Source organism: Polypterus senegalus, chromosome 15, assembly GCF_016835505.1.
Source record: "Polypterus senegalus isolate Bchr_013 chromosome 15, ASM1683550v1, whole genome shotgun sequence".
Taxonomy (NCBI): Eukaryota; Metazoa; Chordata; class Cladistia; order Polypteriformes; family Polypteridae; genus Polypterus; species Polypterus senegalus.
The window spans coordinates 4895979-4914929 of NC_053168.1; the positions used below are offsets into that span (position 1 = coordinate 4895979).

At 43.5% G+C, this 18951-nt stretch overlaps 1 protein-coding gene across 1 annotated transcript in view; it reads right to left on the reverse strand.

Annotated features, from left to right (window-relative positions):
* Window positions 1-18951, reverse strand: part of LOC120515754 (copine-4) — a 466133-nt gene that overhangs the window by 228950 nt on the left and 218232 nt on the right. The window contains exon 3 of the mRNA XM_039737037.1: window positions 7143-7322. Coding sequence (XP_039592971.1) covers window positions 7143-7322 — 180 coding nt within the window. The remainder of the gene's footprint in view (window positions 1-7142; window positions 7323-18951) is intronic.

The following is an 18951-nucleotide window of genomic DNA, read 5'->3' on the forward strand; positions in this document are numbered from 1 at the left end:
ACTAGGTCACATGTTCTGGGCCTGCACCAAATTAACATTATTCTGGACAAAATTTTAATTACCTCTCAGACAGCCTTGGACTCACAATCCCTCCTAACCCATTAACAGCTGTGTTTGGGGTTCTTCCAGAGGGCTTAAAGTGGAGAAAGACAAACAAATTGTGATTGCATTCACTACACTGTTGGCACGCAGACTTATTCTGATAAACTGGAAGAACCCAAACTCTCCTCTTTTAAGTCAGTGGGAAACTGATGTGTTATATTATTTAAAATTGGAAAAATCAAATACTCAGTTAGAGGATCCGTTCAGACTTTTTTCAAAACATGGCAGGATCTGATCAGTAATATTTTAAAATAAGTTTATAAAGCACAGAGAATTTATTAATTTAGGTATTTTTACAAGCCTTAAATTTTACGCTTTGGCTTGCTCTCTCTCTCAGGGGTGGGGATCGATCTGTGCTTAGCATAATTTTGCTCTTTGTAAAAACTTGATTGCTTTGTATTGATTATAATAAAATTAAAAAAAAAAAATTAAAATAAATAAATCAATGCCTTGGAATTAGGCAGCTAAGTATTTCACTACATATTGGGTGCCAGTCTTTTGAAAATGTATTGAATTTACTATATAGTGCCTTTTATATCTATCTATCTATCTATCTATCTATCTATCTATCTATCTATCTATCTATCTATCTATCTACAGTGGAACCTTGAGTCATGACCGTAATTTGTTCCAAAACTTTGCTCGCAACCTGATTTGGTCATGAACTGAAGTAATTTCCCCATAAGATTGTATGTAAATAAAATTAATATGTTCCGGACCGTACGCGCTGTATGTAAATATATATTCTTTAAAGATTTTTAAGCACAAAAATAGTTAATTATACCATAGAATGCACAGTGTAATAGTAAACTTAATGTAAAAACATTGAATAACACTGAGAAAACCGTGAACAGAGAAAACTAACATTGCAGTCTCTTTAAAAACAAGCCCGGTGCATTCATTAACTGCTTTCTCGCACTTGCTCTCTCTCTCTGCACAGGGAATGCTCAGGGACAGACTGAACACGTGCGGAAATCATCGGCGCATACAAACCGGAAGGGAAACTGGCTTGTTCGTCACCCAAGTGTGTGGTTGTGAACAGATGCAAAAGTTTGGCAAACTTTTTGGTCGTAACTCGATTTGTACATGGTCCGAGACGTTTGTGACCTGAGGTTCCACTGTATCTATCTATCTATCTATCTATCTATCTATCTATCTATCTATCTATCTATCTCTATTGTCACACACGCATCATTAGGATGCAGCCAAAAGAACCAATAGAGTGCAAAAACTCACTGAATGGGGATATAAGACGGCGTAGTAACACTTCTCTCCTTCTTCCTTCAGAAAGACCGAAGCAAAGATGATTCATGATACCTGAAGTCTCTGGTAAAAAATGAGCATAAACAAGGAAGACCTTCCACATTCCAGCCAACCCCACGTGACAACTTCAACCCGGTTGTCCTCTGATGACATCATCTCTGTCCCATCTCGTACACATCCTCTCACCTCTACACTAATTTCCAGTCCATTCGCCATAAAAACCAGCTGCCTTTCCAGTATGATTGCCGAATATATATGCTAATTCTTACACTCTGTACAAGAAAAAGCGAATATTCTTATTCACCTACAGTATTTGGGGACAGTTCTCCAACCCTTAATCTGTCTCTTTGGTCTCTTTTTCACACTATCTATCTATCTATCTATCTATCTATCTATCTATCTATCTAATCCTGCCAACTACGCTATCTATCTATCTATCAATCATATGGTGTCTTAAATTTGTCTATCAATCTATCTATCTAATCCTGTCAACTACACTATCTATCTATCTATCATCCATCCATCCATCCATTTTCCAACCCGTTGAATCCGAACACAGGGTCACAGGGGTCTGCTGGAACCAATCCCAGGTAACACTAGGCGCATGGCAGGGACCAATCCTGGGCAGGGCGCCAACCCACCGCAGGACACATGCACCCACACACCAAGCACACACTAGGGACAATTTAGAGCCGCCAATCCACCTATCATATGGTGTCTTAAATTTGTCTATCGATCTATCTATCAAATCCTGCCAACTACGCTATCTATCTATTGATCTCTCTATCTAATCCTGCCAACTATGCTATCTATCTATCTAATCCTGCCTACTACACTACAATTTAATTCTATCTTATTAATGTGAGGAATAGGATGAGTGTAAAGGGGGAGTAATGGTGGTCTTTGTGTTATTATGAATTAACTTTTGATTTTCTTATTAATGTGTGGAGTAGGAGGAGTGTAAAGGGGAAGTAGTGGGGGTCTGATGTATGGCTCTTTTGTTTATTCTTAAATTTGGCTCTTTTCATTTGACTATGTATATTGTTAATAATTGTTATAAGATGGCAGCCCACCTGGTTTGCATCGGGGCCATGGGATTTGAGCTTGGAAGCCCAACCCTGTTGGGGACCATGGCTACCACCAGGGGGCGCCTGGGCGATTCCGAAGCCTTAGACTGAAGCATTTCCACCACACCAGGAAGTGCTGCAGGAAGATCATCGGGGATCAACATAAAAGGGGCCGCCTCATTCCTTTCATGGAGTCGGGAGGTGGAGGATAGAGCTTGCAGAAGAGGAGTGGAGGAAGCAGAAAAAAGAGAAGAGAGAAAGAAGAGAGAGAAAAAGGGATTGAGCTATTTGTGGTGATTTGTGCACTGTGTTGTTCATAGGCAGAAGAAGAATTAAAAGCGTGAACTTTTTGGGACTTGTGTCTCAGTGTCTGTCTGTGGTCGGGTTATATTCCTATCTATCTAATGAGCTTATGTAGAGAGCCGAATTTCCCCGAAGCCAAACAGTTCTCTCTATCTTCTTAGAGTCAAGATCACTGCTTCTAAGAGCGGCTCAAGCATGAAGAAGAGAACTTTTAAAAGCAGACCACCACACAGACAGTTTTTCAAAGACCGAGGTCCATCGTGAAGTCTTATGTGAGAAACAGCCAGCCTGCCTCACAAGACCAGCACACCGATATGAGGAGCCACCAGCACAGGATTCTGAGCAGTAAAGTCGGTGGTGGGCCGCACTACACACTACACAGCAGTGGTTCTCAAACTGTGGGGGCCCCCCTAAGGGGGCGCGAAGATGTGAAAAAAAGAAAACAAGAATCGAAAATATGAGAAATACATCTATTGAAACCAAAACAAATTAACTTAAACTACATTCTGATAATAGAAAAAGTAAATATAGAGTTAGATAAATGTCGATAAAAGTTAAATAGGTATAATAAAATATGCATCTATGATATATCATTAATTAAAAAATAAAAATTGATATTAGTGGGCTCCTGTCAAAAAAACGTTAGGGGAACGCGATTAAAACTGTTATGAAAACTCGGGTCGCAAATACGTAAAGGTTGAGAAACGCTGAGCTAGAGGATAAACACTCAGACACTCGTTAATTTAGTGCAGAAGTGTCCAACTGAGAGGAACACTGATGTCACACAAACCATTAAAAACACTCATGTGGGACGTTACCATCCATACTGATCACAAACCAGAGCCAATTGTACTGACATTGTGCTCCATAACAGGAAGGAGAAGACATGTCTGCTTATTGACATCGTAGTCAAGGAAGGGCTCTAAATACACTGCTTCAAATAATGAAAGGAACCCTTTGTAATGAGAGTGTAGCATCAAGTCAGTGACACTTGTGGGCTGTTGATCTGCTCAGTGAAGTAGCAGAGGGGCTCGTTCATCAGTTTCAGCTGCGTTGGTGCACTAGAGGGGGCGTGACAATGAGACGACCCCCAAAACAGGAGTGAATGGTTTAACAGGTGGAGGGAGGCCACTGACATTTTTCCCTCCTCATCTGTTTTGTCACTTGTTTTGCATTTGACTACAGTCAGTGTCACTACTGGTAGCATGAGACCATACCAGGACCCTACAGAGGTGGCACAGGTAGTTCAACTTCTCCATCAATACATGTTTCCCATTGCCAGAAGGTTTGCTGTGTCTCCCAGCACAGTTTTAATGGCATGGAGGAGATTCCAGGAGACAGAACAGGCAGTTCCTCTAGGAAAGCTGGACAGGGCCCCTTGTAGAAGGTCCTTAACCCATCAGCAGGACCCACCGGAGGAACAGGATGAGCACTGGCAGAGCCTACAAAATGACCTCCAGCAGGCAAGCAGGCTACTGGTGTGAATGTCTCTGACCAAACAATCAGAAACAGACTTCAAGAGGGTGGTCTGAGGGCCCAACAATGTCCTCTAGTGGGCACTGTGGAGCTCGATTGGCATTTGCCATAGAATACCAGCATTGGCAGGTCCACCACTGGCACTCTCTGCTTTTCACAGATGAGAGCGTATGTGACAGACGTCAAAGGGTCTGGAGAAGCCATGGAGAACGTTATGCTGCCTGTCACATCTTTCAGCATGACTGGTTTGGTGGGGGATCAGTGATGGTCAGTCTGGGGAGGCATATCCATGGAGGGACACACAGACCTCTACAGGCTAGACAACAGTGGGCACCTTGACTGCCATTAGGTACAGTGTATCTGGAAAGTTTTCACAGTGCATCACTTTTTCCACATTTTGTTATGTTACAGCCTTATTCCAAAATTGATTAAATTCATTTTTTTCCTCAGAATTCTACACACAACACCCCATAATGACAATGTGAAAAAAGTTTACTTGAGGATTTTGCAAATTTATTAAAAATAAAAAAAAAACTGAGAAATCCCATGTACATGAGTATTCACAGCCTTTGCTCAATACTTTGTCGATGCACCTTTGGCAGCAATTCCAGCCTCAAGTCTTTTTGAAGATGATGGCACAAGATTGGCACACCTATCCTTGGCCAGTCTCGCCCATTCCTCTTTGCAGCACCTCTCAAGCTCCATCAGGTTGGATGGGAAGCGTCGGTGCACAGCCATTTTAAGATCTCTCCAGAGATGTTCAATCAGATTCAAGTCTGGGCCACTCAAGGACATTCACAGAGTTGTCCTGAAGCCACTCCTTTGATATCTTGGCTGTGTGCTTAGGATCGTTGTCCTGCTGAAAGATGAACCGTCGCCCCAGTCTGAGGTCAGGAGCGCTCTGGAGCAGGTTTTCATCCAGGATGTCTCTGTACATTGCTGCAGTCATCTTTCCCTTTATCCTGACTAGTCTCCCAGTTCCTGATGCTGCCACCACCATGCTTCACTGTAGGGATGGTATTGGCCTGGTGATGAGCGGTGCCTGGTTTCCACCAAACGTGACACCTGGCATTCACACCAAAGAGTTCAATCTGTGTCTCATCAGACCAGAGAATTTTGTTTCTCATGGTCCGAGAGTCCTTCAGGTGCCTTTTGTCAAACCCCAGGTGGGCTGCCATGTGCCTTTTACTAAGGAGTGGCTTCCGTCTCTCCACTCTACCATACAGGCCTGATTGGTGGATTGCTGCAGAGATGGTTGTCCTTCTGGAACGTTCTTCTCTCTCCACAGAGGACCTCTGGAGCTCTGACAGAGTGACCATCAGGTTCTTGGTCACCTCCCTGACTAAGGCCCTTCTCCCCTGATCACTCAGTTTAGACGGCCGGCCAGCTCTTGGAAGAGTCCTGATGGTTTCGAACTTCTTCCACTTACGGATGATGCAGGCCACTGTGCTCATTGGGACCTTCAAAGCAGCAGACATTTTTCTGTAACCTTCCCCAGATTTGTGCGTCAAGACAATCCTGTCTCAGAGGTCTACAGACAATTCCTTTGACTTCATGCTTGGTTTGTGCTCTGACATGAACTGATGACTGTGGGACCTTCTATAGACAGGTGTGTGCCTTTCTAAATCATGTCCAGTCAACTGAATTGACCACAGGTGGACTCCAATTAAACATCTCAAGGATGATCAGGGGAAACAGGATGGACCTGAGCTCAATTTGGAGCTTCATGGCAAAGGCTGTGAATACTTATGTACATGTGCTTTCTCAGTTTTTATTTTTAATAAATTTGCAAAAACCTCAAGTAAACTTTTTTCACGTTGTCATTATGGGGTGTTGTGTGTAGAATTCTGAGGAAAAAAATGAATTTAATCCATTTTGGAATAAGGCTGTAACATAACAAAATGTGGAAAAAGTGATGCGCTGTGAATACTTTCCAGATGCACTGTATCAGGATGAAATCCTTGGACCCATTGTCAGACCCTATGCTGGTTCCTCCTGGTACACAACAATGCCCGGCCTCATGTGGCGAGAGGATGAAGGAATTGATCCCATTGACTGGCCCCCACGCTCACTCGCCTGACCTCAATCCAATAGAACACCTCTGGGTGAGACATTATGTTTTGGTCCATCCGACGCCTCAGCCTGTCCAGGAGCTCAGTGATGCCCTGGTCCAGATCTGGGAGGAGATCCCCGAGGACACCATCCGTTGTCTCATTAGGACGTTGTCAGGCATACAAACTACTGAGTACCATTTGGAGTTTTTGCAATGACATTTCGGCCAAATTGACTCGCCTGCCTGCCCTGCCGTATCATTATTTTTTTCCCTTTGATTTTCAGGGGTCCCTCTGCAGGTTGATCATCGACATTTCCATCCTTTCGTTCCTCACACATTACCATATCAGTCCATAGCAGTAGAGACAGCCAGCAGGATTTGTTATCCCATTGAGATCTGATGGGTTTTCAAAGTGTTCCTTTTCATTTTTTTGGAGCAGTTTATAAAGATCTCCAGATGGAACAGCAAAGCCTGGCTTGTGTCAGCAGTAACTGGTTCACTGAAGTACAATTAACAAGCATCCATCCATCCATTATCCAACCCGCTATATCCTAACTACAGGGTCACGGGGGGTCTGCTGAAGCCAATCCCAGCCAACACAGGGTGCAAGGCAGGAAACCAACCCCGGGCAGGGCACCAGCCCAGCGCAGATTAACAAGCATTATCTTCTCAAAGAGGACTCCGGTTGAGTCCCAGAAACAAATCAACTGATGCCAGCAACATGCCAGCCTCTGTGTGGAATGCAAAGGCTCTCCAAAGAAGACAAGCCAATCCAATCGAGAGTCAAGCTGGAGCTCAAACACTGAGATGGCAGTGCCCTCCACTGTCTCCCACCCCGCGGCGCCCACCCGTGCTTAATGACGTGTAATTCTGCTTACCTGACCGAGAGTGCATTCCATGGCACCGAGGAAGTCGGCATCTTTTAAGCCGTTGTGGTTGCTACTGATGTCATAAACTTCGTACCGTAGCCTCTGCACTTCTTCAAAGTAAAAATCCACAGTGAACACCTTGGAGAACACCGGGTTTATGGAACTCCGTATGATTTCTGTTCTGTCAACCTGTTGAAGACATGAAAGTTGGCACACGTTAAAAGGGTGGGTAGCAGGTAACCAAGTAAAAGCCCACCTGTAAATGTATTTTCCATCTGTGTTCATTTGAAATCAACATACAAAAGCCTCCTGGGCACCTTGGCGTGTTGTCGCTTCAAATGACGCATGTACTGAGCAGCAGTCAACTGATGTGTAAATGAAGGGCACACCGTATGTCATTTTTATTTCAACGACATTTTATTATATTTATTTGTCTAACAGCCACATAGTTCAGATTGCCAATTTCTTGTTTCTTTTTCCCATACTAACAATAAACAAGTTCCCCGTAATTAACTCCTCAGACAAGACAAGTCCTACGGTGTGACATTAAAGCTCTGCAGCGTGGCGGAATAACATCTGTAGCACTGGCACATGCCACCGAGCATTTAAAGACCCCCAGAGAGGCGTCAGACTGAAGCCATCCAACTCGGGAAGTGAGCATCAGAAACAAACGGAAAGCACCGGAGTGATGAAGGGTAAGAAGGGTTAAACGGTGGGCCGAATGTCCACATCCCCCTCCTTGTTGCAGGCTCAAAGTCCCCATTTTTTATTTTCTAAACGTCCTTTTGGTTTCAAACTTTAATTGTTTGATTCTTTTGGTTCTTAGCTTTCTGCCAATGTATGTTTTCTCTCTCTCGTTTTTGGCTGGTCGATCGCGCTTTTTTGATCTGCGAGTTTTTAACTCCTTCTCTCCCTCGTCCATCCCCTGGTTCTCACTAAAAATTCTTTGTCCATGGGGGCAACCACATGGAAAAAGTAGGGGGGGCAGCGTTTAAATTATGTAATTATGGAGATAAAAAAAGGTGAATTTCGAGTCACTCAAAATCTTCAGAGCTATGATTTGAGATGGCAGGCTGGGACTGGCACCTCAGGACTGAACAGGGAGAGCAGTAATCATAATAATAATAATTCTTTACATTTATATAGTGTCACTACTCAAAGTACTCTTCACACAGGGGGGACCCGGGATGTGAACCAACCATCTGCACTGTTTCCAGGATCATCTTCTTCTTCTTTTGGCTGCTCCCGTTAGGGGTTGTCACAGCAGATCATCTTCTTCCATGTCTTCCTGTCCTCTTCATCTTGTTCTGTTATACCCATCGCCTGCATGTCCTCTCTCACCACATCCATAAACCTTCTCTGAGGCCTTCCTCTTCTCCTCCTCCCTGGCAGCTCTATCCTTAGCATCCTCCTCCCAATATACCCCTCATCTCTCCTCTGCACATGTCCAAACCAGCGCCATCTCGCCTCTCTGTCTTTGTCTCCCAACCGTCCCTCCTGAGCTGACCCTCTAATGTCCTCATTTCTAATCCTGTCCATCCTCGTCACACCCAATGCAAATCATAGCATCTTTATCTCTGCCACTTCCAGCTCTGTCTCCTGTGCCACCGTCTCCAGCCAATAAAACATAGCTGGTCTCACTACAGTCCTGTAGACCTTCCCTTTCACTCTTGCTGATACCCGTCTGTCACAAATCACTCCTGACACTCTTCTCCAGCCACTCCACCCTACCTGAACTCTCTTCCTCACTTCTCTTCCACAATCCCCGTTACTCTGTACTGTTGATCTGATGAAGTATTTAAACTCCTCCACCTTCGCCAACTCTACTCCCTCATCCTCACCATTCCACTGACCTCCCTCTCACTCACACACATGTATTCTGTTGTGGTGGTCCTACTGACCTTCATTCCTCTCCTCTCATATCTCCACCTCTCCAGGGTCTCCTCACCCTGCTCCCTACTCTCACTACAGCAGCTGAAACTGAAGAACAAGCCACTCTTCTACTTCACTGAGCAGATCAACAGCCCACAAGTGTCATTGACTTGATGCTATACTCTCATTACAAAGGGGTCCTTTCATTTTTTTGTGCAGTTTATACAGATAGATAGATAGATAGATAGATAGATAGATAGATAGATAGATAGATAGATAGATAGATAGATAGATAGATAGATAAGCACTATATAATAGATAGATAGATAGATAGATAGATAGATAGATAGATAGATAGATAGATAGATAGATAGATAGATAGATAGATAGATAGATAGATAGATAGATAGATAGATAGATAGATAGATAGATAGATAGATAGACAGGGTGTACGTCAAAAAACATCCGTTCTGCAGACTTGATGAAACGACACCATAGGCTTCAACGTGATAAAGACTTCACAGGGGACCCCAGATTGCTTTCACATTTTCAGACTTTGCTAGGGAATTTATTGGTTTGACGTAATTGAGACTTAATGTCAGACACCCCCCAACCTGCTTATTGCTTTGAATATTTCAAACTACAAATGGCACAGCAGCCACGCCACCTGCACTACAGAAGAGGTCACCCACGTGCAGCTAAGTATGTTCAGGCCCACCAAATACTTGGATGGGAGGCCATCTAGGAACAAGCTTAGGCTGCTGTAGAAGAGGTGTTGGTGGGTCCAGCAGGGGGCGCTTACTCTGTGGTCTGTGTGTCAATCCCAGTGCCACCAGTGCAGTGACGGGGACACTGTGCTGTACATATAGCGTTACTCAATTCAGATGAGACTTGAAAATGAGGTCCTGACTCTCTGTAGTCATATAAGATCCCCCCTGGGCATCCTTCATAAGGAGCAGGGTGTATCCCGATGTCCTGGCTAAACTGCCCATCATGGCCTAGTCATTCTGGCCCTCTAATCATCCCCTGTCTCTAATCTCTTTTTCTCACCCCTTCACCACCTAACAGCTAATGTGTGTTGAGTGTACTGGCGCAATAATAACTGCAGTTGCATCATCCAGGTGGGTGCTACACATTAGTGGTGGCTGAAGATTCTCCCCACTCACTGAAGCACTTTGAGTAGTGAAAAATGATTATTATTATTATTATGATTATTATGATATCAATCGTGTCAAAATAACACGGCTACTAACTCTGACAGCTATGAAGAGTCTTTATAAAGTAAAAGGTTTATTTTTAATTAAAATAACGTGAAGTTCCGTGGAACACAAAAAGGCAAAAAGACGTTGCCAGCAAAGGCAATTCGGGGTGAACAATACAGCAAGACAAGGCAAGATGAAAAAACACAGCAGAAGTTCAAAAATCCAAAAAACAGAACACAATACGCACGAGCAGAGACACAAAAACGCTCAGCGAATCCCTAATGAACCGCCAGGAACTGTGGGAAGCCATCAGCCTTTATGAGGCGGTCCTTAGCAGTGATTGACAGATAGTCCCGCCTCTTGGGGAACCGCCCACAAAACACATGGAACACATTAAAAGATACACAGTAACTAAACGTATCACACTATTAGCAGAAACAAAAGCATTAAAATTGAACAAGAATTTGAACCCTTTTAACATCGCCGAGCCTGAGGCACACTGTATTAAAGTTGGAATCCTGCTCCACCAGCACGGACCCCAAGCAGGCAGCACCACAGGCTCCTAAGTGTTTTGCAGAGATGCCCACTGGGAGTTGGCGTCTGCACTGTGTCTGCCCAAGCTGTGCTCTTCAGTTTCTAAAGGGAGACGACTGCCCGATAAAAGTAGCTTCAGATTAAAGGCCAGCGACACAGTGACGTCCCCCAAACTGCTAAACTCCAAAGCAATTGTTTGCACAGTTAAGAGCCCCCGAGCCTCTTTAAATCCCCTGCTACAGAATGTGCTTCAGAGAGGCTGAAGATCGGTATCAGAGCGGCGCTCATTACTTATTAAATATAATGATTTATTGCTGTGCTCCAGTGCAACTAATTACTTTTGCTTTAAGGACCGACAGTAATGCAGCCACAACCAAAATGAGCCCATGCCATATTAAGAAAGTTTCTAGGTGACAGAGTTAAATGAGATAAATTTCTTAGACAGTGCCAGGCGCCTTCTCCACTTATTACCCTTTTAGAAGAAACATTCAAAATGAAGGACACAGCTTCGATTTACTTAACCTCCACCATTTGAGATCATAAGAAATGCTAGGCTGTGCCGTGGACAGCGACTGAGCTGAGGGCTTGTAATGTGCAAGGGGTGCTCACACCCTAATCTGGGGGTCTCGGTGACTAACTACCTAACTGACACTCAGGACTTTAACAATCCTTCTATTAGTCATTTCCAACCCGCTATATCCTAACACAGGGTCACGGGGGTCTGCTGGAGCCAATCCCAGCCAACACAGGGCACAAGGCAGGAAACAAATCCTCAGGCAGAGTGCCAGCCCACCATAGGACACACACACCTACACACCAAGCACACACACGGGACAATTTAGGATCGCCAATGCACCTCACATGCATGTCTTTGGACTGTGGGAGGAAACCCATGCAGACACGGGGAGAACATGCAGACTCCACGTAGGGAGGACCTGGGAATGGGTCTCCTACCTGCACCACTGTGCCGCCCATCCTTCTATTATTCTTTTTTATTTCCTACATATTTTCTATTCAAATATTCCTTTATTGAGTTATAGTGTCAGTTTGTCTGTTGCCTCAGTTATTCAGCATTTGGTGAAGGATTCTAAACCCAGGTTTGTCCACACTGTCCTCTAAAATCCACCCTAACAAAAGTGAAAGGGATTGTGTACGTATGATGATAACAGAGCAAATGGACAACCCGTGTACAAAAATAACAAAAAAAACAAAACACAGGGTCTGCATTGATTACTTAGATTTGAATGCATCTCTGAAATAGCCAGTCCAACTTAATAAAAGGATATGTTTACATTCTGCTCTGATTTTTAACTAAAGTAATCCACCTTAATAAAGGGTAGTGTGTCTTTGCTTTGTGTCTGTCTAGTTGCTATGTCTCTATCATTCCAACAGAGGGTGCATCACAAACATTTGCAGTAATCAGTCCCTCCAAAAGATGGCACATCACAAACATTAACACTACGTCTATGAATCCCATACCAAATGGCATATAACAGGAACATGTACACTGCAAGTGTTAACACTGCTGTCTATGCTGATTACTTAGATTCCACCCCATCTTAGATTAACAAAGCTAGTCAAAGCATTCAGTATCTGTGTGTCCTCCCAGTTGCTATGTTTCTGTCATTTTAAAAGATGGCACATGTAGTAATTAAATGCATTGCATCAGTCACTCCAACAGATGGCGCATCACAAACATTAATACTGCTTTTACAAATCCCATACCAAATGGGCTATAACAGAGACATATTCTAACAAATGTCGCATCACAAACATCTGTAGCAATTGTGGAAAGCGTACCCCCAGACACAGACAGACTGACACCAGAATGTCCAAACACACTTCTTTTTTATTAACTGTTCTAGCACCACAATGTCTTCAAGCACCAACTCTTCTTCTTTTATCTTCTTCTTTTTTCTCTTTCTCTCTCTTTCCTTGACCTCCTGTCCTCCCCACAAGCTTTGTCTCCTTCCTCCCAACTCTGGCTCGTCTATTGGAGGGAGGTTTCCCCTTTTATTATGACCCGAATGAGCCCCAGGTGCTCCCCTTGACGTCACTTCCTGGTGTGGCGGAAGTGTCAGGAAAGCACCTGGAAGTACACCGGGTGTCCTCGGAATTACTTCCGGCAGCACTTCCTGGTGTGGCGGAAGTGCTGCCATCCAGGCTTCTCTAATTGTTCGGGTGCCCCCTGGCGGTGGCCACGTCCTCCCAGAAAAGACAATTTCTGTGCATCCAGCATTTCTACCATCTTGGGCATATTCAGTGTTAACATTTATTCCATCTATTGGCATGGATTTTGAATTGCGTGTAGTAATAAAATGCATTACATTTTTCATTCCAACACATAGCACATCACAAACATTTTCAGTAATAAAATGCTTTCTTTTTTTTCAATCCAACATGTGGTTCATCTCAGAGATCAACACTGTTTTTATTAATCCCATACCAAATGGAATATAAGAGAGATGTATGCATTGCATTTGTTATTCCAACAGATAGCACGTTACAAACATTTGTAGTAATGCATTTTATTAGTGCCAGTGTTTAGAATGTGCCATGTGTTGGAATGGTAGATGCAATGCATTTTATTACTACATGTATCACAAAATACATTCTAACAGGTGGTGCACTGCAAACATTAGTGCTGATAATCAACATCACCATCATCATAATAATAATAATAATAATATTTTATTATTATTATTATTATTATTATTATTATTACTGTATTATGTGGAATAGTTAGATTTCAACGTATCTTACATGGGTGGTACTTCTAGTCTTGTATATAAATGTATCAACCAACCTCAATCCATCTGCCACTTTCACTCTGTTGGGCATATTCAGTGTTAACATTGGCGATACACCATCTATTGCAATTTATTTTGTACTGCATGTACTAATAGAATGCATTGCATTTTTCATTCCAACAGATGGCACATCACAAACATTTGTAGTAATAAAATGTATTGCATTTGTCATTTCGACATATGGCACATCTCAAACATTAACTCTGCTTTTACGAATTCCGTACCAAATGGCATATAAGAAGGCATTTGCATTGCACTTGTCACTTTAAACAGATGGCACATCACAGACATTTGTAGTAATAAAATGTGTCATTTTGACAGATGTTGCATCTCAAACATTAACACTGCTTTTACAAATCCCAAATCAAACGACAAACAAGAGAGGCATATATGCGCTTCATTTGTCGTTCCACCAGATAGCACACCACAAACATTTGTAGTAATATATTTCTACAAATGTTTGTGTTGCACCATCTGCACCTAAAATCTGGAATAGCCTGCCAATAGGAATTCACCAGGGTGATACGGTGGAGCTCTTTAAAAAACTGCTGAAAACACATTACTTTAACATGGCCTGCCTTCTGATAACTTCACCTTCATTTAATCCTGATGCTCTGTATATTCAATTAATTCTCATTACTATTCATGGTGGCTCCACAATCCGTACTGACCCCTACTCTCTCTTCTGTTCTTATTCTGGTTTTCTGTGGTGACAACCTGTGCCACCACCACCTGATCAAAGCACCGTGATGTCTCTCCATTGATGGATTGTAGGCCAGAAGTCCACGTGACCGTCATCATCAAGTCCTTCCATGAGAACCCTGAATACAATGAGGACGGATCCTTTATGTCAGGTAGAATGCCTAGAGGGGGCTGATCAGGTGGTCTCATGGCCTGGAACCCCTGCAGATTTTATTTTTTCTCCAGCCAATCTGGAGCTTTTTTTTTTTGTTTTTGTATGTCCTCCCGGGCCATCAGACTTTACTCTTATTCAATGTTAATTAGTGTTCTCTGATTTTAATTCTTACTTTGTCTCTTTTCTCTTTGAGCTCCATTATTTGTATGAAAATGTGCGACAGAAATAAATGTTGTTGTTGTTGTAATTCGGTTCATTTCCATGTAAGGCTTACTGTTTGGAGCTCAACACGTCAGTTGGGACGACTTTTGTTAGGAGAGGTGAAAAAAAATGAGAGTCAGCAAGAATAAACACTCACTTCCTTTTTCTTGCGTTTACGATGATTGACTAAAGGAAGAGACCAAGTCTGCTCATTTGTGTTTTGTCAGTGAGGTCCTCCCTGTATGGCAGGCATGTCAAACTCACTACCATTGGTGGGCCGCTTCAACTGCCATACGTGCATCAGCGGGCCACACTGTAACAAATTCTATTACTGTATACTATTATACAAAGTTACTGTAGCTTTCTTTCCAATACTGAAAACTTTAAAAAATGTAACACTTAAAGTTTAAAGAAAAGCAATTTATTTCCATACACTCTCCGTTCAACAGCGTACAATTAGAGACTTAGCCTCTTAGCTAGGTCCTTATATTATTATATTATACTAGCCAACCCGCAGCGTACCATACGCCGCATAATCAGGCCGGTTTTTTAATGATTTTTAAGCAGAGGGAGAAAATTAACATTTGAAAAATCGGTAATGTAATAAATCAGCAAGAAAAGCAACATTGTAACAATGCACGGAACGAACCAACACACAATCGTCTGAAGTGACTGAAAACTGGCGCACCGTCCTCGCGCCTTCTCCTGCCAGACGGAGAGATGGGGGTGCACGGCGCGGAGTGTGGAACGAGAGGAGAGAAGGACGTCCACTCAGCTTCGTCCGTCATGCTAGTCTGCTGATTTCTCGTTCAGTATACACTGCCCGCTCATGTGCCCACCTCCAACTCGTCACTTGAGTCGCCGTCTTTACACAGTCCAGATGTACCTGTGAGTGACGTTGACTTTTCATTGCTCTGTGCGGTTTTGGCTGCTTTTCTATATATAATCCACCAAGACACCCGACCACGGTAGTAGCAAGGTGGGAGAGGGGGGTGTACAAAGGGTTGGGACGCAACCAGTGGGAGCGTATGAGTCGCACTTAGTGGGAAATCCACGGTTTGCAGACCGAATGGGCTTCAACGGCTTACCCACACCGGGTCGACACACGCTCAATGTCATGCATAATTATTTATTGAATGCTAAACACTTCTGGAAAGACACGGCTGTCTAAAACGGTAAGCGAATGAAAAGATGGAACTCTGGGGAGAGCAGAATACAACACAATAGTGAACCCGCGGCATAACAAACGCCACATAATTATTTAATGATGGTTGAACACTTCTGGAAAGACACAGTTGTCTAAAAAGGGAGGGTCTGAGGATACAATAGAAAGAGAATGAAAAGATGGAACTCTAGACTTTTCATTGCTCTGTGCGGTTTTGACTGCCTTTCTATGTATAATCCACTAAGACACCCGATCACGGTAGTAGCGAGGGGTGTGTGAAGAAGAACGCATGTTTGTCACTCAAGCGAATTGAGGCATGTAGCGTGTAAAACAGTTTGCTATGGTGCATGCAGGCGTGCGTCGTAACCGAAAACTCGTTTTTTAAAGACTGCCTACTTCATTGTGTTTTAACCTCAGTTGTAAAGGAACGTTTTAAGGACCCCATGAGATACCCCTCGGTTTTGGCTGCTTTTCTATATATAATCCACCAAGATACCCGACCACGGTAGGAGGGGGGTGTGCACAAAGGGTAGGGACGTAATGAGTGGGAGCGTATGAGTCGCACTTAGTGGGAATTCCACGGTTTGCTGCCCGAATGGGGTTCAACGGCTTACCCACACCTCTCTGCGCCGGGTCGACACACGCTCAATGTCATGCATAATTATTTATTGAATGCTAAACACTTCTGGAAAGACACGGATGTCTAAAACGAGTTGGTGTGAGAATACAACAGTAAGTGAATGAAAAGATGGAACTCTGGGGAGAGCAGAATACAACACAATAGTGAACCCGCGGCATAACAAACGCCGCATGGCTCAGACGTGCATGCGGACTCTTACCACAGACGAAAGGGACTAACTGGGTGGTCGGTGAGTTTTTGCGTCCGGGCAAATGGGCAGGCAGTGTGAATGCCTAGAGAGCGAGGGTAGACGCCGGCCGGTGAAAAAGGAGTGTTGGTGGGCAGGAAAACGTCTTCCGTGTTCCTGCAGGAGCATCTAAGAAGACGCATGTTTGTCGCGGAAGCGAATCACTGTATGTAGCGTGTAAAACAGTTTGCGATGGTGCACGCGGTGCGTCGTAAGCGAAAACTCATTTTTTAAAGACTGCTTACTTCATTGTGCTTTAACCTCAGTTGTAAAGGATTGTTTTAAGGATCCCATGGGATACCCCTCGCAAACCGTTTCACACGCTGCCTATGGCGATTCACCTCCACGAGAAACATGGCTCTATGAACAGTCAACGTGGCTCGGAGGTGCATGACATGCACATGACATTAACCTGACCTGCACTGCATGTGGCCTCTACGACAGACGAATAGAAATGACGCCATTTTTTCTGTGTCGTCGCGTCCGAGTTAGTGGGTGTGGCCATGCGAGCTGTCGTCGTATCCAATGGTCTTGGAGTTGGTGGGCGTGGCTCTTTCCTGCGTGCGCCATAGGTGTCTCACTTGTCGGCAGCTTAGTGAATCCACGCCTCTTCCGGCGTGCTTTCCATGGTTGTCTTGCCTTAGTGGATTATATATATAGATTCATTGCTTATGTAGGAGTCTTACACTCTGAGATCTATTTCTTTTGTCCCGACACTTGGCATCTCTTGTTAGTAACCAGTTCGTCAATATCAGGCTTGAAATCTTGTGCAGCTACAACTTTTCTGAGGGATGATAGGTGCTCGACAGGAAGTCCTGAGCGATGTGGGGTTTTGGTAGCTTTCATTAACGAAAACAATTGCCCACAAAGGTAAGTGCTTCCGAACATAGACAGTATTCTCGATGCCAACTTACAGATCTGCACATTCGATGGTGGCATTTAAGCATACAAGCCTGGCACACCAAATTCGTTGTATTTTGCCATCAGAATAGAATCGGACTGAAGTTCAATCAACTCCATTTGGATATTCTCAGGCGCATTCTCAACGTGGTAAGAGAACAGCGAAAAGTCCTGTTCGTGTGAACTGAAATCACGAAAAACGCTCATTGAATTCATTGCTCAGTAATTCAAGTTGGAAAACAAATCCCCCAAAAATGAAATTTTACTTTACTTAGTTTACTTCAAAGTTTATATTGTAAAGTAAGGCGATATGCAAAAAGCCACCTGACCTACACTAATGTTACAAACTCAAACTCACAAAAATATGTTAACAATTCAGCAACTTTTCGTGTCTACTTCAGATCTTCAGCTGTAGTCTCCTCTAACTATTCGTTACAATGCCAGCACAAAATTACATAAAACTAGAGCAAAAAAACGAGAAAATATGCGGGCTATTACTACTCGTGATGGTCAGTTCTGCCCAGTGGCCAGTCTCAGCAGCCCAGCCAGTAGTGCAGCCTGTGCAGGGGCATCTCTAGGCTCATGGCGGCTCTGGGCAGAGAAAGAATCGGTGGCCCCTTCGCCCGCCAATGTCAGTATGGCATCTTATGCACGGCAGATGGCCACATCCGTTGTGGACACTGCATAGCCGCCTGGTGCTCATGACATGCTTCTTTATGCGCGTGTCTGTAACTTTAAACCCAAGTGGCAGCCCATGATATTCTCGTTACGGCAGAACATTATAATACCACATATAGCTTACTGCTCCGACTCTAGCGACATTAGTAAATACAGCGCACTAATTAACAAGAAACACAATGTTTTTCAGCCACATTGGCATCAGCTATGTCGTTATTTTCTCTTTCTGTTTTATATTCAACTAGGCTGAGCCGCCTTTTAAGGCGACCGACTTTTAAGTTGACCACTTCTTAAGGCAATTCAATATGTACACGTAGATCAATCTGATATTTTATATAAACTTTATATTGCATTTGAGCAGTATTACTTTAATACTCGTAGTTTCTGTTATTTTTGTGATGAAAATTAAACTTTTTTTCTACATTGAGGTTGCCCTTTTTGAACCCCTCTGATATTTACTACGCGGTGAGGCATTTGTACTCCATCAACATTAATTATTTCCAGAGACATAATTTTGTCTATTTTTCCAACGCATCGCGCACAAAAGCAAGGGAACGATGGGAGCACCAGAACTCTGCTCACATCATCTCGCTTTGTACCGCAAAGCTGCAAGTAGTAAGTCTGTTATAAGCAGAATACCGCTACGCTTTCCACTCACGGGACAGACGGACAATCCCGACCGCTTTTACATAGTAAGAAAGGAGAAGAAGATATCGCACTGGAGTAGAAAATCA